Source organism: Xyrauchen texanus, chromosome 40 (assembly GCF_025860055.1).
Source record: "Xyrauchen texanus isolate HMW12.3.18 chromosome 40, RBS_HiC_50CHRs, whole genome shotgun sequence".
Lineage (NCBI taxonomy): Eukaryota > Metazoa > Chordata > Actinopteri > Cypriniformes > Catostomidae > Xyrauchen > Xyrauchen texanus.
Window position 1 is genome coordinate 13931031 of NC_068315.1, and position 25131 is coordinate 13956161.

Genomic DNA, 25131 nt, shown 5'->3' on the forward strand with positions numbered 1-25131 from the left:
ACTAAGTCATAACTGTCATCATGATGACAATTAGGTGGGATGTGGTCAAGGGTGAGTATGGCCCATATACTCTTACTCTAATGAAAAATGTATGACACCAATGGCTCGATATGCCTCCTTGGCTAGTAATAACCCATGATAAAGAGCAGAGTGATTACAGTGACAGCCCTATAAATGGTTAATTTCTAGGGTCTTTGTTTATATTTGGCTTCTCTATCCCTTGGGGATTGAACAAACCCAGAACCAAAGAATCTCCCGTGAGTGAGATGACCATTGAATTTCTGTCCTTCGCATTCACATTTTATAGTCATCAGGATATAAACAACAACTCCACATCTATACAACCAATTATACATCCTTTTACCACTTTGCAAAATATAGTCACTGACCATATAATAACCTCGGGAACATTATAACCACCTAAGCAATGCTATGTAAATCTTCTCTCTTAATAATTCTATTGATCAATGCAGACTGTAGCATAACAACCATCCCATTCTATTAGCTCTCTAAATGGGGGGGAAAGTCTGAAATAACTCCATCTGGGCCAAGTCTAGTCAGGGGGGCTGGTTGGCACAGCAGCAGGGGAGGACACTTGTTGTAGCTATTCTGGCTTCTGTCTTTCGAGGCAGAGGAAAATAAATTGAAACCTTCAACCAAACAATACCACAGCAGCTTGAGAGACAGAGCACAAAGAAAAAGCAAGAGGCTGAGCAACCCAGTGGCAAAGAGTTACCATAGGGAAAAGGATGAAAGAGCAAATCTACTTTTCCTCAGCGAGACGATTTTATTGCCAAGCCAAAAGCTGCCACTGCATGAAATCCAGGAGGAGGGCACGATTGGACTTGTGAACGTGACAGAGGTTACATTTTAGGACAGCTCTCGAGGCAGAGCTTAGAACCAGCTTTTTGTAGAATGTTCCAAGCCTAGCAAGAGTATGCTTCTAGTTCCCACTCTTGGTCTTCACAAAGGAAGTGTGTGATTCTCTGTGTGATTTTTTTTGACAGACATGGTTAACAACTCAACTCTGCGAGTTGTCCCTAAACCTGTCCCTGGACTTCTAAGCACAATATATTGTTCCTGTCTGTTTGCAAGGATCTTCATTTTATTGCAGCTCAGGGGCAGAGACAATTCTGCATCATTACTTTTCTGCTAGCAGCCTGGCAAGGCATTCTGTTATATTTGCCATGACCTCATACAGGCTGTCTGCAGACTGACTCAAAGAACTGAATAAATATATGTTCTCTGACTGCAATTTGAAACATTACTGTACTTTTGTACTCTCTTGACTACCTGATCTTTGCCTCAAGTTTTAGCCCTTAGTCTCACGTTCTTTGGAGTAGTCTGCTAATGTTTATGGGTTTCTCTGTCCTATGTACATACTGCTGTGTTTTTTGATTACGTCTCAGCTTCTGTGTTTGTTCATTTATTTAAAAAGCCTTGTAGCCCAGGATCTATCTCCTGATTCACAAATTCCCATGAGCTAAACTATGATTCCATCCTTGCAAGCTTGCATTGATACCCTCAGCTCCTACCTAGTCTCACCTAAACACATATACCAAACACATACACACACACAGTTGATTAGTCTGGGGAATTGCACAAGCTTTCTTTGCTGGCAGGTTGGAGGCTCTCAGGAGAGTGTGAGGCTGACAGCGCATACAAGTGGAGCACACAGCCATTAGTCATTTAATTATCTGCTGTAAGTTTATTTCATGGTAGGACAGGAGCAGAGCATCATGACCTGAATTATTCCTGTGTCTTTGTGTACGTCTCTCAAAAATAAAGGCCAATGTACAAAATAAGTATTTGGAGCATAGTGAAGTCAGTGTTTCTAGGACAGATCAAAGATAAGCCATCAAAGGAACTTTTTAATATGTTTGATAAATATATATGATTTGTATTGTCATCTAATGATGGTCTAGCAGCACCAAGAGAAAGTGTGGTGTTATTGTCATAAAAACTAATAATTACAACATCAACTTCAGTGCATTTAATGTTTGCCAACTATGTCTGATCTCTGTGGAACAGTCCATAATTTTCTTTATAGTCTAAAATAGAATATATTTATGTATTTGTTAGATCGGTCTCTGTTCATTTACTTTGTGCTGAAATGCATTTGAAAGGTTTTGTGGTGTCTTCACACTCATTTCTTCATGTTTAAAGAAAGCAGCGGCTTATAATCTTATTTCAGTGTGAATAATGTCCTTTTAAGTAATTATAAAAACTTTAAGTAATGAAAGCCGGTTTTACGTTGTTGCTCGGTAGCCGCGTGTTTCGTGTTTGTAATAGGAGAAAGATGGTGGACGGCTGAACGGATGGAAGCAGCAGCACTTGATCTTTTTGCGCTGTTGCGTGTCATTGAGCCCTCAGACATGACTTTAATCAGCCAGCATTTCGCTTTTTATGTCAGCTCCTTTAAGAACAATCTGACTGATCGCTCCCTATTTCCTTTATAGAGTATAGGGTACTGTTTGGGTTTATTGCAGGAAACAAATAAAAGGAGTATAGTATACATAAAATGTCATAATTATATTAACTAAATTCTTTTTACACAAAGTTAAATTTATGAAGACCCAATCTGTTTTCGATATTTTTTTTGATTGAATTGAGATTCAGGATGCAATTGAAGAATGCAACTAAATAATTTAATTTATTACAAAGCCTTGGAATGACCTAACTTTGGTTTACAAAAAGAATGTATCTTATTTATTTTTTCACTCTTTTTCCTCTTCTTTCTTCAATGTTAGGAAGAAATAATAAATTGTATTTAGTTCATTCTCTTTGTTTTATTAGCGTTCATTACAGTGAACACGGAATACAATATTTACATGATTGCCTCATTAAGAGATAGAAAACATGTTTTTATTGAGCTGAAGCAGTTGTGGGCATTGTTGTGCTTGCGCTGGCACATTTTGCACCACCTCTCGTGTCATCTATGGAAAATGCTTGCAAAAAGAGGTAGCAAGATCACAAAAAAGTGAAAACTGCCTTAAGATATGAGACGTCATCACTAAATGTAATCAAATGCAACCGTTGCAGATAGAAAAGTATTGACAAAAAGCTGCAAATGTAGTGTCGGGGTTGGGGGTTGGTTGGAATGGAGTTGCAGTGGCTGATCTTGGGTGAGTAAATGACAACATCATTTTTATTTTTAGGTGATCTATACTTTAAAGTTTATTTTCTTACACAAACAGCAAAATATTTTTTCTAGTTTTAAGCATAAATATAACAAAATTTATTCTGGTTGATGCTTTATGAATTTTTGATTTTAAAGATGTTTGAATATTTTTCCAGATAAACAAGACAAAAATTATACTCATTAAGAAAATTAGCACTTTTTAGAATTTGGTTGATGTTATTTTAACATACACTTACATTTTCTAAATGAAAAGTTGTATACATTAACATTTGTAAATGCATTATGAACTAACAAACTAACAATTCACGACTGTATTTTCAAAGATTAACATTAACCAAGAGTTCATGATGCCTAATGCATTAATAATGTTAACCAAAATAATTGTATTGCCAAGTGTTACCGTTTACTTTTGCACAGAAAACTTAGTACAAGACATCATCAATTGCAGAATGTACTGTATAAGGCTACCACCAACTCTGTCACTATCAAGCATGAGGCAATCAACAAAATTAGACTCAACAGAAGTAATGCAACAGAGAGAACATTCCATTTCCAACAAAGTTAAAGATCAACAACCCAAGCAGAGAACATTCTCTTCTTTTCTATTTAATCTGATCTACAGCATAACCTCTGCAGAATCTGCTCCTCTGGTCTGAGTGGCCAGGATCCTCCAGGAGACTGTGGAGGATTTAATGATGTTAAGGGTTGACAATTCCTGCAGGGTTGATGCATAGTTCGGTCTGCGCATATATCAGGATTGGCTCAAAAGATGGTCAAAGCATGTCTTACTCTTGACTCATGAGACATCCGGATGCCAATGGGACATACATAGGGAGACTGCACCATTTTTAAAAAGACGAAGCTAGCTGAAAATGAGGAGCGCTAGCTTGTCCGTCTGAAGCCCATTTCCTATAAAACACTGAGTTCTCTCTTGGATTGCTCATTAAAGATTGTCAGGGATTTATCTGTAGCAAAGAAACTCTAAAGCGACTTTTTCCCATGAGGTGGAGTACCTGAGGAAATGGTCTCATAAGGTGGATGAAAACTTGCAGGGGATTTTAATTATTTGAAAAAAGTGTCTCTCTATGCGGTTTGTGATTTGATGTAATCAAATCATTAGGTTCTCAAATTAGTTTAGGCAAATTAAAGGAACTGGAATTGGTAAGGTAAGGCCTTAAAAAATTTGTGCAGTAACACCATTTTAAATAATCTTAAGAATGACTATATGCATATACAGCAGTAAATGGTCTGCACTTACGTATATAGCGCCTTTTAACATTTGCGGTATTCAAAGCGCTTTACACTGAGTCTCATTCAACAATTCACACACACATTCACACACCAATGACGGCAGAGCTGCCATGCAAGGTGCTAACCTGCCATTTGGAGCAACTTGGGGTTCAGTGTCTTGCCCAAGGACACTTCAGCATGTGGAGTTGTGTGGGCCAGGAATGCCACAGCTGCCCCGTTAACTTAAAAATATCCACACACATTAAAAAACGAGAAAGACTAAATATAACACAAGCGTCTTGTCATGACACTGATTAACAGAGACAAAGACCTTGTTTAATCTGACAGCAGTTGATTTAATGAAGACATCCCTTAAGGGGCCATCTCATGGTATGACACACCTTAAAAAAAGTGTTTTGAGCAGAGCATACTGTCAGCACACAAAGCCATTAAAATATCTGAAACCCTATAACAATATTTAAGAATCAAAATTCTTTGCTTTATTTAAATTTAGGGTAAAGGAGAGCTCATTGATTCGCTGTAGGTATCAACAATATCCACTCATGACTTAACATCCAATCATTACATTATCTAGGATTGTGCAAATGCACTCTTGGTACCCTTCTGTTCAATCACCAGGGGCATTCATATATCCGCCAAAATCAGTAAAACCTAGAACAAATAAAGACATGAAAAAACTGAATAAATCTTACTCAAATCTCAGGGTATTTAAGTGTTCAGCATTCGCTCTCCTGAAAATGAGACCATTTCACATGGCACACTCCTTGAGCAGTTCAATATATCTTCTGTATAATATCTATCCATGCATCACTTATTGTAATGCTTTGGCATATATTTGGGGTTGAGAGATATTACAAGTTAAGCATATCAAGTATCACTCTCGGGGGCTGATTCTACACATGTCACTAAGTATTGTGGAGTGTGCGGGGGAGTATTTTACCGCCCTGTCCCCTGAAGATGAACATGCGGATTCAGATTCTTTATTAGACATGATTGATGATGATGATGATGTGTGACTTGAGTTTGGAAATATGAGTCGGGGCGAATAGATGACATCAAATATGTTTATAAAGAATAGACAAAGACCGATCATGGACTCTAAATCTAAGAAAAGTGATCAAAACAGAAATGTGATGTTTCTTTCATCCGTGCTTAGGAGTGATAGTGCTAGTTTTTAAGCAAATTGTTGGTACTGGGTGTGACCCTTTTTTCAGATTGTAAGAAAATAATCACAATCTTGCCTCCTAACCAGATCCACTATAATATAACATTGTGTTGTTTCAGACCTTTACTGAACATTTGCGACACCTGACTTCCATCCTTCTGTACTCTTTCTTTCTAGCTGGGTTGCCTCGGGATGTCTCTGACTGTTGTCACGTCTCTGCGGTCTTGTTAGAGAATCAAAGCCATTTATCTCAGTAAACAGACCAGAAAGTCAAGATCTCTCTGTGGTACAAAGGGCAACGCTCTACTGTAGGTATAAAAAATAAAAAAGCATACAGGGTGACCAGGGATTAGTGAATAAAATGATCTGATACTTAATTTTTTATTTGGCTTTAAAATATGGATTACTTTATATGGAACTTTAGCTGCGTTATACCAGCCTTCTATTTTTATCACCTCACTCATCAAAACAGTTTTAAGTTAAAGGAAGTCTTTAAAAGAAAAGAACAAGACAATGTCAATGAATATTTAAACATGTAAATCCTATTTTAACACAAATGCATTTAACATATTCATAAAAGCTTGCAGTAAGTTAGTGTTTCAACAATGTTCTCTTTACATACTAATACTGTATCTTGTACAAAACAAATTCACTAAAATAAATAATGTTTAAAGTAAAGAATGTGCCTTCTCAAAGTAATTTGATGCAAGATTCAGTAGTTTAAGATTACCATGAGCCAAATTAATCAAACCCTTTTGTGTTATATTGACTGTCGTGTTAACACTTAGAAGTCTGCTGTTATCACAAAGTATTGCTAAATGGAACACACATAGTTTGAAGTATCAATGTGTATCAAGCAGCTTGTCACTACACACCAATGAATGAGGACTGATGCTTAGCTCTGTGTTTATTGAGAAAAAAAATATATGGGTCAATCACCCATCATAATCAATGGCAGTGAAGACTCAGAAGTGGCAACTGAACTTTCAGAAAAAGTCTGGATTTCGGGCCAGCTTTAGCCCACATGCTCTACTATCCTGCCAATATCCCATCTTTCCTTTTTCCCACTCTGCACTTAAATGGATAGTTCACCCAAAAATGAAAATGACTGTCTTCTTTCCAATAACATGAATAATGACAAAGCTCACACAAAGTTATCTTGTGTGTTTGTTTTAAAACTTTCCATTGTAAAGCTTGATCCATTGTAATAGCATGGAAAACATATCTCCTTTTCTGTTTAGCGAAAGAAAGCAAGTCCTTTTTGGATGAACTATTCCCTTAAACAAAATAAATTACTAAAAAACATCCATTGATGTTATTTCAAAATAAATTAAAACTTTTAATTGAAAAAAAAAAAAAACATTTCTACACCTGGACAAATAGTGCAAACAGCTGTAATATATGCTCATGTATTTGGATGGTGTAAATTGATCTTCCAACAGGCTCTTTCTCTGAGGACAAGGAAGTCATGTGACTGCATGGAGTGCCTGTTCTAATGCCTTGTATTCTACTATAACAAGCCCCACGAGGACACGCACCTGCACCACACCACCTTTATAATCAAGAAAGACTTGAGCCTAATTAAAGAATATGGATAAATTTACCCCAATCATTTTCATCATGTCTGCAGATTCCATTTGGTGGAATTAATTGATTTCAAAGGGTGTCTTGTATTCAAGAGTCCTCCAGCAAATTTTGAATTTAATAAGAGAACAGAGATTATTTTATTGCATATTCCCTGCAGTTAAGCCCTCTGCCCTCAAATCAAGGAACAGATGACACAACAATTGGATTGCAATGGAAAAAACATGATCTAGTCTTGATGGCTAACGTATCGCGAAGAATGCATTTTTTCTTGGTGTGCTTTAATAAACCTTTACTACACTTTGCAGTGAGGTTGAACATGCCATTATCACATTGAGAGCACAGCAGGAAGCAATCAGGGGATACCCAATCCTTACAGTGGAAGAGGAATTATTAATTTTTGTGTTCAAGTCAAGCATGTAAAAGCCTCAGGTCACGAATAGAGAATTAGTACGTGAATAAAGAATCAGATCACCATAGGGACTGTTAGACACGTGGTCACATATTCATAAGCTGAACCAGTTTTCATGGAACAGCATCCACCTTCTTCAATGCACCTATATACCCTGAATATACCCTGGATGTTTTAATACTGGCAATTGCATGCACAATTAATAGGCATGTGAGTATTCTGATCTTATCATTATTTACATACACATTTTCCATCTCCAAACCAAATAAACTTGAATGCTTATTGGATTCAGTAATTTTCAGGTGGTATGTATTTGTGTAATGAGGGAGGGTGTGGCAAAAGTGACTAACACCTTATATCAAAGTGTGCATAATTATTAGGCAGCTGCATCTCAGGTAAAATGGGCAAAAAAAGAGATTTAACTGGCACTGATAAGTAAAAAATTGTAAAATGCCTTTCAGACGGATCCAACACTCTTGAAATAGCTAAACTATTGAGGCGTGACCACCGGACAATCAAACGTTTTGTTGCAAATAGTCAACTGGGGCGCAAAAAATGCATGGAGAAGAAAAGGCGAAAATTAACTGCAAAAGACTTGAGAAGAATTAAACGTGAAGCTACCAGGAAACCAATATCCTCCGGTGCCAACATATTCCAGAACTGCAACCTACCTATAGTGTCCAGAAGTACAAGGTGTCAAGTGCTCAGAGACATGGCCATGGTCAAGAAGGCTGGATATTATGGACAGATGAAATGAGAGTGATTCTTGATGGACCAGATGGATGGGCCCGTGGCTGGATCACTAATAGACACAGGGCACCACCTTGAGTCAGGCGCCAGCAAGGTGGAGGAGGGGTACTGGTATGGGCTGCCATCATTAAAGATGAGGTAGTTGGACCTTTTCAAGTTGAAGATGGACTTAAACTCAACTTCCAAACCTACTGCCAGTTTCTTGAAAGTACTTTCTTCAAGTAGTGGTACAGGAAGAAGTCCTCAGCATTCAAGGCCATGATCTTTATGCAGGGCATGCTCCATCACATGCATCCAAGTACTCCACTGCTTGGCTAAAAGATGCCCAAATAATGAATTGGCCCCCTCCCTCACCTGACATAAATCCAACTGAGAATGTGTAGGCCCTACTAAAACTTGAGATTTACAGTGAGGGAAGACAATACACCTCTTAGAAAAGCATTTTGGAGGATGTGGTTGCTGCAGTGAAAGTTGATCGTGAACAGATCAAGAAACTGACAAACTCCATGGATGGCAGTCTCATGGCAGTTATTGAAAAGAAGGGTGGCTATACTGGTCACTGAATATTTTTGAAAGGCCAAAAATGTTATTTAATTGTCATTTTGTGTTACTTATTTGTTGCGCTTACTCTAAAAATTGAGAATAAACAAATGAGCTGGGAGAAATTATTTTTGTAATTTATTTGCCTAATAATTGTGCACACTTTTATAATCCCCTGAGAAAGACAAAGCTCACTTTTCTTTGTTAAACATTCAGGTTTGAGGTTCAATAACATTTTGGATTGACTGAGCGCATTGTATAAACTTAATCCTGACGATTACAATTTGCCTAATAATTGTGCACGCAGTGTATATATATATATATATATATATATATATATATCTCAGACGTTGTCTCTTAAGCCACATTTTGGAATTCTGACAGCACAATAATAATGGATAATGTCTACTGCATTTCTATTCTATTAATAGAATATTCTATTCTAATCTATTCTGCAACAAAGTAAAAACTCATTTAAATGATGGCATAGTATTTGGTTCTAAATAAAACCAATTAGAGGAACCAAATTGTTAATTTTTGGACAGTGTTTCCTTCCAATCATATGTAATATGTACTGAAAATTACAGATTCATAACTCTGATAAAGTAAAATATGCAAACTTTCTTTGAGGAAATTACAAACTTTAAGACATGGCCTCACCACTTGCAGTTCTTACAATGCTAATTTAATAAAAACACGATGCCATGAACCTCACAAACTGGCAAATCCAGCAAGTGATGAGTTACAGACATACAATTCTCACTCTTAAAGACTGCACAAAGGTTGATATTCTAACATTTTATTTTTATTTTCAAGAACATTATAAAGCATATACAGCGATTAAAAACACACAACTGGTCTTAGGCGTGTGCGAGGACAATTAAAACAAATTAAAATAGATCCTTCCAAGGCGTTTAGAAAACAAAAGTTAATTTTGCTCATGGGAATCAATTCCACGTAGGGGCATGACATATTATCATCATTGGTCGTTCATATTTTTTATCATAAATAGTGTAAAGTATGCTTAATATTGCAACATTTATCGTACAAATTCACTTTGCCTTGATTCAGAATCAAGAAAAATAGTCTGGAATTGACTCTTGGAATCTGAATCCAACATTTCTCTAGATGAGACTAAGGTTAGTGGGGCCTTCTTGTTTTATTTGTAAATATTTGTAAACAATTTACTACACATAAACGAGACCTTGCTGATGTAACGTAACATGATGTAATTAACTGTTCAACATGCCTGTATTCAAATACCAGGTTTTTTAATTGTATTCATTTTAAATCACACGTGTCTGCTCTGTTTTTCAGATGTTTTTCTATGTAAACATGGACGTCCCTGACCATTGTGCCGCATCTAGAAAATTTCTGCATCTCCCACAGGACCACCACATTTTTTTAGACACTTTGTCAAGTTAAAAAGAACTTCAATATTTATAAACGCACCTCGAGGCACATGCGTTCCGTTTCACCATTTGTTACGCTGCATTTAGCTTTTTTTTTTGCAGAGTAGGTGTCACTAATATTCAACATCCTGAAGAAGTTCAGGTCGCAAAGAGGACTTAATTTGACATTTACAGTCACACAATTCCAGATTGTTTTTCACCTGGCAAAGTTTCAGTGCTTTTTAAATGGTGAGCTAATGTTTTTTTCCCCTCTTTTGCTCTGGTGTGCAGACAAAAATTACAATAAATAAATGCTAAACCATATTAAAATCAATGTATCCTGTAGAGACTAATAAACCGCAGCAGTGTAACTCCACACACGACAATACTTTCATTCGCTGCCTCACTGCATTTAACTTTTTTTGTCACATAGGAAATTAGATCATGCCTTTTACAGTGGGTATGGAAAGTATTCAGAAATATCACATGGTCCTAAGTATTCAGACCCTTTGTTCAGTATTTAGTAGAAGCACCCTTTTGATCTAATACAGCCATGAGTCTTTTTGGGAAAGATGCAACAAGTTTTTCACATCTGGATTTGGGTATCCTCTGCCATTCCTCCTTGCAGATCCTCTCCAGTTCTGTCAGGTTGGATGGTAAACGTTGGTGGACAGCCATTTTCAGGTCTCTCCAGAGATGCTCAATTGGGTTTAAGTCAGGGCTCTGGCTGGGCCATTCAAGAACAGTCACGGAGTTGTTGTGAAGCCACTCCTTCGTTATTTTAGCGGTGTGCTTAGGGTGATTGTCTTGTTGGAAGGTGAACCTTCGGCCCAGAGCACTCTGGAGAAGGTTTTCGTCCAGGATATCCCTGTACTTGGCCGCATTCATCTTTCCCTCGATTGCAACCAGTCGTCCAGTCCCTGCAGCTGAAAAACACCCCCACAGCATGATGCTGCCACCACCATGCTTCACTGTTGAGACTGTATTGGACAGGTGATGAGCAGTGCCTGGTTTTCTCCACACATACCGCTTAGAATTAAGGCCAAAAAGTTCTATCTTGGTCTCATCAGACCAGAGAATCTTATTTATCACCATCTTGGAGTCCTTCAGGTGTTTTTTAGCAAAGTCCATGCAGGCTTTCATGTGTCTTGCACTGAGGAGAGGCTTCCGTCACGCCACTCTGCCATAAAGCCCCGACTGGTGGATGGCTGCAGTGATGGTTGACTTACTACAACTTTCTCCCATCTCCCGACTGCATCTCTGGAGCTCAGCCACAGTGATCTTTGGGTTCTTCTTTACCTCTCTCACCAAGGCTCTTCTCCCCCGATAGCTCAGTTTGGCCGGACGGCCAGCTCTAGGAAGGGTTCTGGTCGTCCCAAACGTCTTCCATTTAAGGATTATGGAGGCCACTGTGCTCTTATGAACCTTAAGGGCAGCAGACATTTTTTTGTAACCTTGGCCAGAATTCTGTCTCTGAGCTCTTCAAGCAGTTCCTTTGACCTCATGATTCTCATTTGCTCTGACATGCACTGTGAGCTGTAAGGTCTTATATAGACAGGTGTGTGGCTTTCCTAATCAAGTCCAATCAGTATAATCAAACACAGCTGGACTCAATTGAAGGTGTAGAACCATCTCAAGGATGATCAGAAGAAATGGACAGCACCTGAGTTAAATATATGAGTGTCACAGCAAAGGGTCTGAATACTTAGGACCATGTGATATTTCAGTTTTTCTTTTTTAATAAATGTGCAAAAATGTCAACAATTCTGTGTTTTTCTGTCAATATGGGGTGCTGTGTGTACAATAATGAGGAAAAAAAATGAACTTAAATGATTTTAGCAAATGGCTGCAATATAACAAAGAGTGAAAAATTTAAGGGGGTCTGAATACTTTCCATACCCACTGTATATTTGGAAGTAATATGGCCAGTATGGAAGTGTGTTTGTGTGTATGTGTGTACGAGCATGCGTGTTTGCGTGCAATCCATGATCTTGTCAAGGCCAGGATTTATGTGACTATAATGAGGAAGAGCAAGCTCTGTTTTCCTTTGTTAATAAAGATTACCCAACGCCATGGTGCACGACCTGCAAAAGTGCAGGATCTGACTGATTCAGTGAGTTAAGATGACAGCTCTCATTACATTAATGAATGTCTTGACTCTGCAGGTGAGAACCATTTATCCCTCTCTGAATCAATGTTAATGTGACAGTTTCAAATTGTTGCTCAAAACAAACAGGAATTTTTATAGCACCACAGAGACGCTTGCGAATTCACTAAAGAGTTGTGGCACTTTTGCGTGTGGTATTTCAATGCAAAAACCTGCATATTCTCTAACCACACATCTTGAGTAAACAACTAAGTCATTTTAATTCCTTTCGGTGAAAAAAAAACACCTCCGTTCACTGTAAATCAGGCTCATTACAGATAATACACGGCAAAGTTAAATTATTTTACATTTTATTTAAAAGAGATATTTGTGAACATTTGTGTACATATCAGCAGTATTCATCAAATAATGATAAAATGATGGAGAAGAGCATTATAATCTGGCATATATCAAGATGTTTTTGTGGTAGCATTTGCACCGTGAAAAACAAGAAAAGAAAAAAGAAATATGCTTTTACTGGTCGCAATTCAAAGTGTTAACAATTTGAGAAAATTAAGCTACTAGCAGTCGTCTCTGCATATTAAGCTAGGATAAGAGAATATATTTTAACATAAAAGTTACACATTTCAGCTTTAACAATGGAGCTTTAATTAGAAGGTTAAAAGACATCTACCAATGAGCCTTACATAAACAGTGTTGTGCTTTTGAGAAAGTTAAAGATGTCTCAATAAAAAAAATAAATGCATTCTGTTCCATTCCTTTGTGATCTTTCTAGTGATTTATCAATGCAAGTATGCATATTATGCAAATGCTCAATAAGAAACGTATCTGATCAGGGTCAGGTGAACCAGAAACCACACTAATTATACGGGGGTTACTCGTGTCATTCAGGCAACCCAATGACTAAATCTAAAATATTACATTTTATTCTTTTATTTTTATATATATATATATATATATATATATATATATATATATATATATATATATATATATATATATATATATATATATATATAATTTATTTATAAAATAAAAATTATTATACAAGCATTAAAAGATTTGTTTGCTCAAAACTGTTGTTCCAAACATATATAAAGACAACTTTATTTTCCCATGGAACACAAAAGGAGAAGAAAGGCATAGGCTTCAGTCACCATTGACTTTCATTGCATCTTTTGTGAAAGTGAATGTTGGCTGAGGCTAACATCCTGCCTAACATCTCCTCATGTGTTCCACGGTAGAAATAAAGTCATAAAGGTTTGGAACAACATAAGCGAGAGTAAATTATGCCACGATATTTGGGTGAACTCTCCCTTTAAATGCAAGAAGTAACACTTTTCTAAAAACCACCCAACAATTTCTCAACACCAGAATATGACAGCTAAAGCAGTAATTTATCCATTTCTCTAAGAATAGCGAACCCCCCTGAGGTTTTAAGGCAGGAATGATGATTTGACTACAGGTTCAACTCAATAACAGAGAGTCATCTATTTTTCAGTAAGCCTAATGCAGCCGGATCTTTCGATCATGTCCAATTCAATTAAACAAACAATTCAAACCAGGGTCCGTCTGAGGCTTAGTCACAGCCAGGCAATGAGAAGTGTGTGTGTGTGTGTGTGTGTGTGTGTGTGTGTGTGTGTGTGTGTGTGTGTGTATTTATCAATTTGTGGGTACCAAATGTCCCCATAACGATAGTAAAAACTGAAATGTTTGACCTTTTGGGGACATTTTTTCGGTCCCCATGAGGAAAACAGCGGTTATAAATCATACTAAATGATGTTTTTTGAAAATGTAAAAATGCAGAAAGTTTAGGGGATATAAAATGCAGAAAGGTTTAGGGGATATATAGTTTGTACAGTATAAAACCATTATGTCTATGGAAAGTCCCCATAAAACATGTTCTCTTTATCAGTGCCTGACCAGATGAAGTTCTGTGTATGTAATAATTTGTATTACTTTACTAATTCATTACAGTCTCTCAGGGCAAAGTGGTTCTCTTTACCTAACAAATCCAAGGGATGTGCGAGACCTGTTTAGCATGTGGATTGAACACATGAGCACATGCAGTTGAATTTAGATCAAAAAGGAAAACAAGCCTGGGTTGCTGTATAATGTATGCTATTTGCAGAAGTTATCGTGCCAAAGTGATAAGTGAGACTGTATTCAGGAAAGTACAGTGAAAGGAAATCTCGGAGACCCACAGTGCCTTGTGCATGTCATCATGATGGATTTGTTTGAGCTCAAATGCTCCTGGAACAAATGGGTGAGACTCTGTTTACTCAGTAGGTCACAGAGATATGCGAATCACCTGCACAGGTGCTCCAGATTTTTCCTTCAATTCTGTGCGATTAAATTTGAATGATTAATGTACTCTGACACACACCAAAAAGCGGAGCTCCTATAATTAGTCAACAGCAAATGTGCTTATTATGAGAATAGTGGCAGAGATGGATTGGCAGAAATCATTCAGAGGAGAAGGACTCCATTGCATACGTTCCAGAATTATCAAAGCACAGGAAAATAGAAAAAACCCAACTCATAGTCATAGCTAATAAGATGAATTTTACAACTAGCTAAGAACAAGAAAGATTAGATATCTTAAACCAAAGTGTGTTGAAGAACTGTGTTAACTGCATCTAAAGCCATTTTTCCACCATCGGGACGAATGGTTCCCGATCACGGTACAGAATGATTACAGTGGCATTTCCACTAAGGCATGGTCCGGCACGATTATAAACAAGGATAGCTAACTGCACTCAGTCATGCTCAATCATACTTGTGGGATGACTTTAGTGTGGCGACTCCTTTAGTTTATCTTTAGCATTTTATTATGATGGTTTAACTAGTATTGTAGGCTACATTTAATTTTCTTCAGGGAAGTAGATTACTAGCTATTTAAACTCAAACTACATCCATATATTCTCATATATTATTTTCATATAATACTTATAGAACATTATGCCAATAAAAATCCTTTTTAGCTTGTCTGGTAACTTTTACCTTTCTGCATCATGCACGGTGGTAAACACAAGCCCTCTTGATGGTAAACCTCTTGCCTTTTTCTCTTTACTTTCCTTTTTGAGACATGGTCTGTGTCTTTGCTGTTTGTTAGAAGTGTAAAACCAGGGGGAAAAGTCCTACAAAATTTAAATATGCAATCATCCTCCACACCCCACTGCAGTGGCTCCATTGCATGAAGGATACCAATGAGCGGATCCCCCTTTTAAGTTCGAGGTGGTCCACAGGCTGGGGAGCAGATGGCTCTTTCGGATTTCCTCTCCAGAAACAGTGGAGAGTAAGTGCCAGGCTGGACGGGACTGAGTCGGGCGATGGGGGTATGTGGTGATGTGGGCATGGCCGAGCAATGTCTGTGGCGAGGCCGGGAGAGGAAGAGCAGTAAGGATTGACACCTGTGGGAAATTATCTCTAACAGCTGTTTTGTGTTGCAGTGAGAGCTGGAGAGGGATAAAAGGGCAATCCAGACCGCCGGAGGGGAGAGAGTCGCAAGAAGCTGTGTGTGTATGCAGTATATGGCTGAAAAACATTATTTTGTGTGTTACACTGATAAGTGTGTAGACCCTAGTGTGTATTCTGTTGTGCTTGATATTGGTATTTCACACTGAAAACCAGTAAGGACAGATTCACTGTGCATATGTGTGTTTGCTGTCTGTCGCAATGCGAGAGAAGAGAACAGGGCGGAGAAGCGCTGGGGAAAAGGGTAGGAAGAGTAAAAGGAAGAGCAAAAAAAAAAGCCAAGCCTAAGGCTAACGTCGATGGAAAACTCAAATTGTAAGTGTGGTGTGGTGGGTAGCTATTGTCTCTGCCCATGCCTTGTAGTATGTGCGTCAGCAAGCATCAGACAACTTGACCTTTAGCTGGAGATTACTTTGGTGAACTCATTAGCATGACTGTGCTCCAATGCATAGTACTTTCTGTGTAAACCAATGAATGTGTCATGTACAGGGGAAAATGTCTACATACAGTGAAGGGCCACTACAATATTTTAAAAAGGTCACGTTATATCAGCAACTTTAAATAATCAATAATGCTCCAAATTAAAAAATCTATTTTATGTCTACTATGCAAAATTGTGACTGACATTTAGCTTTATTTTTAGACAACACAATTAATAACAAACTTTCAATTTAGCTAAGATTATCTGAGATTTATATTTATGGTTTATGGAGATGATTTCAAAATGCTTTAGTTTGTTTTCATAAAAATAATGAATTAACAATATAATATTAAATATATTATACTACAACAATAATATATAATAGAAAAAAATGTGAATAGAATAAATATAAGTTTAGTTTATATTTTACTTTGTTGAGTACTAATTTTTTATTCATAGATTTATAATATTGGTTTTGGAGAAGAAATGCTTGTGCTTCACTGCTTCCAGCAGCTCATTCAAACAAATAAGGGATATAAAATGTGCACTCCTCCAATAATCTACACTTTGCATTATCAGGGCTCCAGACTAAAAAAATGACTTTGGAGCAATTGGCTCCTAAACTGGAACATTAAGGAGCCAAATGGCAGTTTTTGTAGCCAAATCACAGATTTCTCGATTTAGATTGCTGTTCAGAAACAAGATAGAAAGCCAAAGGAAAGGAAGTCAGCTGATAACGTATTAATCAAAGGTTTAATAAACAGTATATATGGTTGGAAGATAAGTTTGCATTCCTTTTGTCTAATAAATGTTCACACCACTTTCATAATTTATACAAATATGAGAGATAAAATATTTTTTTTTATTTAGTACTGCTCTTCAAAATCTACATTACAGATATTTACATAAAGTATAGTATGCATATAGTAGTGTGTTGTCTTCTTGTGCATGAATGAGCTCACTGAAGGCTGATTCGCTGAGCAAGTGAATCGGATTCAAACTGCTAACCTGAGCTCCTGAGTTCAAACCCTCAGTTCTTTTCGGATGATTCATGAAAAAGATCCAGTTCAAAAGAGTAATTTGTTCATGACTCTCTTGCGCTGGGTTTGTTGTTGCGTAAGCTGGGTTTGTTGTTGCGTGCGGTGCAGCAAGCTCATGAGAAACAAAATGGGTGAAAAGTGGCTCGAGACACACTGGTTGTGCACGTTCTAAAAATCTATTCAATAACTCACAAAATGATAACTGACGAAACCACATATGAACATACACAACCCGAATGTTGAGAGTAGCGACTAGATTGTAAATTATTGTCGCAATCAATTATTTCTGGTCACATTTGTCACCATTTTAGTCACAGTCTGGAGCCCTGTATAAACAATTAAAAGTAAAAATTGTCATATTTCATCAACACTATATCATCATCATCATCAACAGTTGATCTCTAATGATCGCTTGTCATAAATTTCCGATATGGCTTAATGATTGTGAACTGCTCTACAAAAGCAGAAAACACTCACAAGCCCCCACGTGCTTGAAGAAAATACACATTGCCATATTTTCACTCTGAGGGATGCAGCGCATGCATTTATTTTATTAAATCATATTCTTTTGATAATCACATTAGGTCATATCACGATTCCTGCCTTTCCGCTCCCAAATTTGAGACCTCTTTAAATAAAAAATTTGGTTTTTGTTGTATCATTTAGATATTCAAGACTTTTTAAGACCTTAAATTTTGGAAAACTGAATTTAAGACATTTTAAGTATTTTCAAGGATCCGCGGGAACCCTGGTAAAGCACACTTACTTTATGGGGTAGAAAAAGGGAGTTGACACAGGAAATCAAACTTGCAGTGTCCTCGGCATCAGGCTGGCCACAGATAACAATCTACAAGAAAAATAAAACATTGTTACACTGACCAGAACAACTGAACAAAAAAAAACTTATGAACAGCTGAATGAACAAATGAGAAAAGAATGAAAGATATGAAGAAAGGGTCAGTGGTGCTTGTACAGCACTGTAATGAGGTGGGCAGGTGTTATGTGGAGCAGGCTGCCCTTAGCTGGACCTCTAGCTTGTTATTCCTCCTTCTCTGATGACTTCTCCGCTGGTGAGCTCTGATGGCCATGACACATGTTCACAGCTTTTACAACTGTCCGGGAACAGAAGAAAACTTGGGAAAGTGCCATGACAGGAAAAACTTTTATCCAGCTACAAGACCAATCAGTCTAAGGGATGCGTTAGTCAAAATGTGACTAATCCAAGAGCTAACAATCATGACGATGACTGGCTATGAATGCTGCACTCATATTTTTTTAACAAACAGGAGCTACAAGGGTCATACCATGTTAAAAAAACATATGTTGTGTTTTGGATGCTGATCACTGTGATGGAATGCTTGTGTACTGGTGTCACTACCGAGCTTCATGACTGGCTTATCTAGCAAGGCCACCTTGGTCAACAAGCTAAGATTTCATGTTGAACAGTACAGCTATTGCTGATCCACAAGGGTTAAATATAAAGTATATACAATTTTATTTATTTGAGTCACAATAAATGTGTTTAAAACTGGGCAAAACATGCATGGAAACATGAATAAATACAAAAAAGCATCAAACAACCAGCAGGGAGCTGTGAAGGGCACAAGAATGTGATGCAAAGTACTTTTTTCTGCAATCTGACAATTCAACCTTGCAAATTAACTCAATCTTATCTGTGGCGCTAGGCTAATGGTGCTAACTTTAGTCCGCAGGCTGATGCATTAGAAGTGACAGTCCCAACTGGAGAGCAGTTCACTCTCAGGTTTTTAGAGCATTAAGAGGTTCTTCAGTGGGACTGGATTACATCATCAGCCGTGTCCTTAAATCCATCTAGCACTTGTGATCACATGGTAATATTACATCTATTAGTCAAACCACCATGTTTTAAAGACCAAGATTACTTAGCTTGTCATCAAGCTAAGGAATCTGGGTCATTGCATCTCTTTCAGTCTGTGGATCCTGGCATTCCTTGTGGTGGCTTTGAGCACTGACTCAATCATATCTCATCATTGAATGATGAGAAGGTCTACTTGGATTTGGTGGAGCCAAGAAGGTAATGGTGGACATTTTGGAGAAGGTGAATAGGGCCCCTAAGTGAGTAACAAGAATCAAGATGCTGAGATCTTTTTACCATGCATGCACAATTGAAAGCATCCTGTCAGGGTGTATTATTGTCTGATACAGTAGCAGCACACTGGCCTGCAGCGACATGTAGAGGCTTGTGCGGTCAACCGCACATAACACCTGTGGTGTACCGATCAAACCTGCAGAACATCTACACTAGATAGAAGCGCACTAAGGTGAGAAAAATCATTAGGGATCCCAGTGACTTGATCAATGGTCTCTTCTCAGTACTGTGGTCAGGAAACAGCTTTAGGAGAACTCAGAAAGGTGCATGAGGAACTAAATTAATTCAAGAAATGTGGATCCTAAACGACGGCCTCACTAACTGTACAAAAAAAAACAACAACAACCTTTTCCACCTTAAAGGGATAGTTCACCCAAAAATGAAAATTCTCTAATTGTTTACTCATCCTCCTGCCATCCCAGATGTGTATGACTTTCTTTCTTCAGCAGAACACAAATGAAGATTTTAGAAGAATTTTTCAGCTATGTTGGTCCATACAATGCAAGTGAATGAGTGTCAAAATGTGTAAGATCCAAAACTATCAGCAAAACTAATCCATACAACTCCAGTGGCTAAATCCATATCTTCTGAAGTGATGTGATAGGTGTGGGTAAAAAAAAAAAATGCACATGCCAAATTTTCTTGACAGTAGTAGGTTTTATATAAACATATACAGTATGAATATAGTGTTTAATAGCTTATTCATTTCTTTAGTACTTTAGCAGCCTTAATATGGCTTCCACAAAAATAAATTTTTAATTTGAACTTAAAATTAATATCAATTTTGAATGAATAACTTAAATTACTAAAAGTATATTCTATATAAATACAAGTATAGTAAGTTTAATAACATATTATTTTCTGTCATATCAAAATTGGAACAGAGAATTGTATAACTGTGAAATGTTGCTGATATTGGTACTTTTTGTCACAACCCTATTTGCTTTATTGAGTAGCTGTTCGGTAAACTGAGGTTACCTGTTTAAGGGTGTAATGTTGGGCCATTACACTGCGGACCATTTCTGGCAGTGCAATCGGCACTTTAATGAGTCTATCAGAGAAGGCAGCCAGTAATTGTTGAGAGCGTTGTATCCAATCCTGTCTGCCTGTGAGGTGGGAGAGCCGCAGCAAGTTCATGGCAGAAACAGAGTTTGCACTGGGCTCAGCACCATCCTGATCTAAAAAAAAAAAAAAAAAAAAAAAAGACACAATGGGAGTTTTTCGGTCAAACAAACAGCCCGATGTAACAACCTGTATGTTTTCCATCACACTGATGTAAACAGTTTAGCTCTGGAAAAACTGCCATCATAACATTGATGGTTCCAATATCAATTTAGCAGGGGCTCATTTATGAGGTCACGCAGGGCTTAGAGTTGCTGGTATCATGAGCAAAGTGGCTCCAGAGCTGTGAGCTGATTTTGTTTATCTGCTCTTTGTTTGTGAATGCGCGTGCTGGGAGTTGGTTCCCGTGCCCTGTGTCACAATGTAATGAGCTGACTGCATCTGGGAACTGAGAGGGACTGAAGAGATGAATGATGAATAACAGAAATGCTGTCCCAACCAAACACATGCCTGGTAGCTCGCTCTTTGTAAGACACAAGCACCATACACAAACACACACACACACACACACACACACACACACGGAACTTAACTAACTTATCGAATATGAAGACATAGGAAATACTCTTATTCTTTTCTTCTAAAGCTATTATGATTATAGACTAACCCTAGCCCAAATCCTAATAAATGTTTTACTTTGAGGATGACCACAAAGAAAGGTTTTGCTGGATTTAGATTAGAGTTTCCCAACCTTTTTTTTGCCACAGCACACTTTTTACAGCTAAAAAATTATACGGCACACCACTATCCCACATAGACTAACCATCATCAATATTTGTCCTTTTCAAGAACTTGTCCATCTTAGTAGCGTGTTTAATTGTAATGTTTAAAATTCGGCTATGCAAAAATGTCAAAAAAATTAGACCTTCTCATCGTCCGTCATATTGAAAGACAGGGCCTTAAAAATTCCGTCATAATCTATTATTACCCGTCATTTTAATTTTCATATTTTAATGATAATAAGACATTTAATAGCTTTATTTTCATTCACATTTTCATTTTTAATCATGAATTTACTGGACGAGCATATGATTATGCATTTATTTATTTATGAAGAGAACAGATGAACAACTGTGCGTAATGAAATGCATCAAGGGAGACTGATGCTGAGGCAATTGTCATTAGATTTAGCATCTTTGCCTCAGACAGACGACTTCTCTTGGCAGTTTTAATTTGGTTCTTGAAGCTGAACCCAGCATCAAGTGCCGCATTGCCCCTCCACATGACAAGATTTGTCACAGAGGGGCGATTTTACAAGTTTGCCACATAAAAAAGCGGGATGTGTGCACATTGAAAACATGTATTTAGAAAAGAGAAAAAAAAGCTTGCAGTTGCTTTGATACTGCAGAAAGTAATAAAAGGAGGTTGAAGCGTTTTCTTGGTGAATTTAAATTAGTTCAATTACTGGGGTCTCTGATATTCATAAAGGATAATGTAACATTCAATGTCTCTTCACAAATTTGGACAGTTTTTAAATATTTCTTGTTGCTTAATACTCTCAAAGACATTATTGGTGAAGCAAAAATGTGTGTGTGAAAAACACTTTGGTGTAGTCATTTCATAGACTTCAATGTATTCTGCAGTGCTGACATGAGTCATGTGAAAGCGTATAAATATCAGTCACATCTGCACAGTAATCATTTCTCTTCACAATCACAAAAGTGACAGATTATGGTTTTAAAATGGCATTTTTCATGCATTTATTTATTTTATGGATTTTGATCATTTTCAAATTGAAAGTGGCACAGTGGTTGGGAAACACTGATTTAGATCACACCTTTAGCATTTGTCCCCAAATGTCATCAAAAGGAGGTTTTGTCAGAGTTAGCTGATTTCTTTTGTCCCTGAAGTACTGCTGTAGTTATCCCCACACACAGCAACACACTTGATCTTTCATAAAGTCAATATGGAAAATAACAGACCATAATCTATAATAACGCAACCATACTTCACAAACAACTTCAGTTTTGCACAACACCAAAAAACCCAGAAGACTCTCAAGCCCAAAGAAACCCAATAGGTTTATGTGATGAGGAGGGCATTGCCAGGCCATGAGGGTACACAGCCGGGCACTGAATCAGCTGATCAATGGGAGAGACGAGATAAAGTGGGGCCGGAGATTCCAGTTTGAGAGAGCCGGAGAGGGAGGAGCTCAGGCTGGATGTGAAAATAAAAGCCAATCACAGCACCCCGGACACTTGCAGAGAACACATCTCACCGTCACAAGTCACGGACGTAACCCGGTTGCAAAGAAAAGACGTGTTCTCGCATCTTCATGGTCAAACGAACCTCATAAAACACAATATGGAAACAACCCCAGGGGTAGTGGTATGCAGTAATCACTAACAATTTCCCGAGCACAAAAAAAAAAGTGGGTCGAGAAGAATTAAAGGATGCTGGATATGGGGGTAATAGAAGAATCCCACAGTGACTGGGCAAGCCCTGTGGTGATGGTTCTGCAGAGCGATGACTCGGTCCGGTTCTGTGTGGATTAAAGAAAAGTCAATGCGGTGTCTAAATTTGACACATATCCAATGCCTCGTATTGACGAACTGCTCGATCAGTTGTGTGCGGCTTGCTTTTATTCAACACTGAATTTAACTAAGTGTTATTGGCAAATCCCCTTAACACCAATGTCCTGTGAGAAAACAGCCTTCTCCACACGTTTGGCTTGCACTAATTCGTGACCCTTCCATTCTATTTTTTTGGAGCCCCAGCAACATTTCAGTGCCTTATGGACCGAATCCTCAGATGCCACTGCCTATATGGATGATATCATTATATATAGTTATGATTGGCAGCACCATATGCAGCATTTGAGGGCAGTTTTGAGGTCGCTGTGACGGGCAGGACTCACGGCAAAACCCAAGAAGTGCACAACTGGATGGGTGGAGGTGTGGTATCTGGGGTTCCACTTGAGTCACGGGCAGGTGCACCCCCAAATTGATAGGACTGCTGTGGTTTAGGTACGCCTGAGACCCAAGACCATAAAGGAGGTTAAACAGTTCCTGGGGCTTGCTGGCTATTATAGGAGCCGTGTTGTCACAGGTAGTTGAGGGGTAGGAGCACCTGGTGCTGTACATTAGCCGTAAGCTTTCATTGAGAGAGGCGAGGTACAGCACCGTTGAGAAGGAATGTCTGGCCATCAAGTGGGTGGTTCTCACCCTTCAGTATTCCCACCTGGGATGGGCTTTCACCCTCTGTTCAGACCATGCCACGCTCCAGTGAAACGCTCACATGAAGAATACCAATGCATGGATTACCCGTTGGTATCTGGCTCTTCTGTCTTTTAAGTTTGAGGTGTTCCACAGACCGGGGGCACAGGTGGCTGTCATGGACTTTCTATTCCAGAAAGGGGGGGTACTGGCAGGCCAGATGGTCCCCCCCCTGAGTCAGAGATGGGGGTATGTGGTGGTGGGGGGTGTGGTTAAATGCCGATTTGGGAATGGAGAGCGAATTTAGAAGATGAGAGCGGTAAGGATCATCACCAGGCAATAATTGTCTCTATCAGCTGTTTGTCATTGCAGTGAGAGTGGAGACTGTCTTTTAAGAGTGAGCCAGATGCCAGTGAGGCAGAGAGAGAGCTGCATGGAGCAGAGTGTTCCATTGTGTGATTTGTATTGTGCTGAAAAGCCTTAATTTGAGTGTGACCTCTGTAAAGTGGAATATATATACACTGTGACGCAATGGGAAATAAAGCCCTTTTGAGTTGGATCTCGCAGTCTCCCGCTTCCTCCCTTGTCTTGAAAACTAAGAAATTTGTTACAGATTATTTTACAAAAAATATATAAAGTGGTTACACTAAAGTGTTTTTTATCCAACTGCAAAGCTGGCTGGTTTTGGTTTTGTCTCATTTGGGCAAGGCATAAATTGTAGAGTGCCAGATGCTTTGGGAGGCACTCCGTCTTCCACTGACATAAAGAGAGAGGTGAAGGGACTCTGACACGTGACAGCACCGCATGGATACTTATGGAGCCAACTCTGCATGCCTGGCTCACTACATAATGGCCCAGTCACTCAGAAAAGATGAAAGATCTGCCTTATGTCCATTTTAATTTATCAGAGGCAACAACAAAAACATAACGGTTAGCTTTCCCTCATCCATATCTCATTGGTGTCAGTGCCATTTTCACAGTGCCATCAGTCAAAAGCCCAGGTATGGCAGTGTGACTACATGCTCACATCAGCTCGTCCTTCCAATTCCAAGGGAGAATATATGGAACCATGCCATTTGAGACATTAAGCCCCAGTGCTTATACAGTTTGAAAGTATCTGTGCGGCAATTTTTCTTGATGTGGGAGAAAAATAGCATGACAAATCACCATCTCATACCAGTTCCACAGCACTGTCATGCAAAAGGTGATGAATGGCCCACAGCGTGGAATAATGTGGTTGTGATGCTTCTTCAAGGAAATATCAATTGCTTTAACAATGCAGGCTTTGATGTACAGGATCAGTCTTCTATATTGGTCATTTCTTTCCAGAGACGTGGAGGGGTGGAGGAGGAGATATTAGAATTTAGCAGAAGCAAGAAGATGGACTGGAAAAGAAAAAAAAAACAAGAGAGAGAGAAATAGGGGTACTCTTTGGGAAAGATGGAA

At 38.3% G+C, this 25131-nt stretch overlaps 1 protein-coding gene across 4 annotated transcripts in view; it reads right to left on the minus strand.

Annotated features, from left to right (window-relative positions):
* Positions 1 to 25131, minus strand: part of spata20 (spermatogenesis associated 20) — a 46735-nt gene that overhangs the window by 3774 nt on the left and 17830 nt on the right. For 3 of the 4 annotated variants that reach the window (XM_052113172.1, XM_052113173.1, XM_052113174.1), the window contains 2 exons: positions 20387 to 20586; positions 18047 to 18127 (listed from right to left, as the gene is read on the minus strand). In XM_052113172.1, coding sequence (XP_051969132.1) covers positions 18047 to 18127; positions 20387 to 20586 — 281 coding nt within the window. Of the gene's footprint in view, positions 1 to 18046; positions 18393 to 20386; positions 20587 to 25131 lie in introns of all 4 variants that reach the window. The other variant, XR_007969259.1, reaches the window with a different exon arrangement.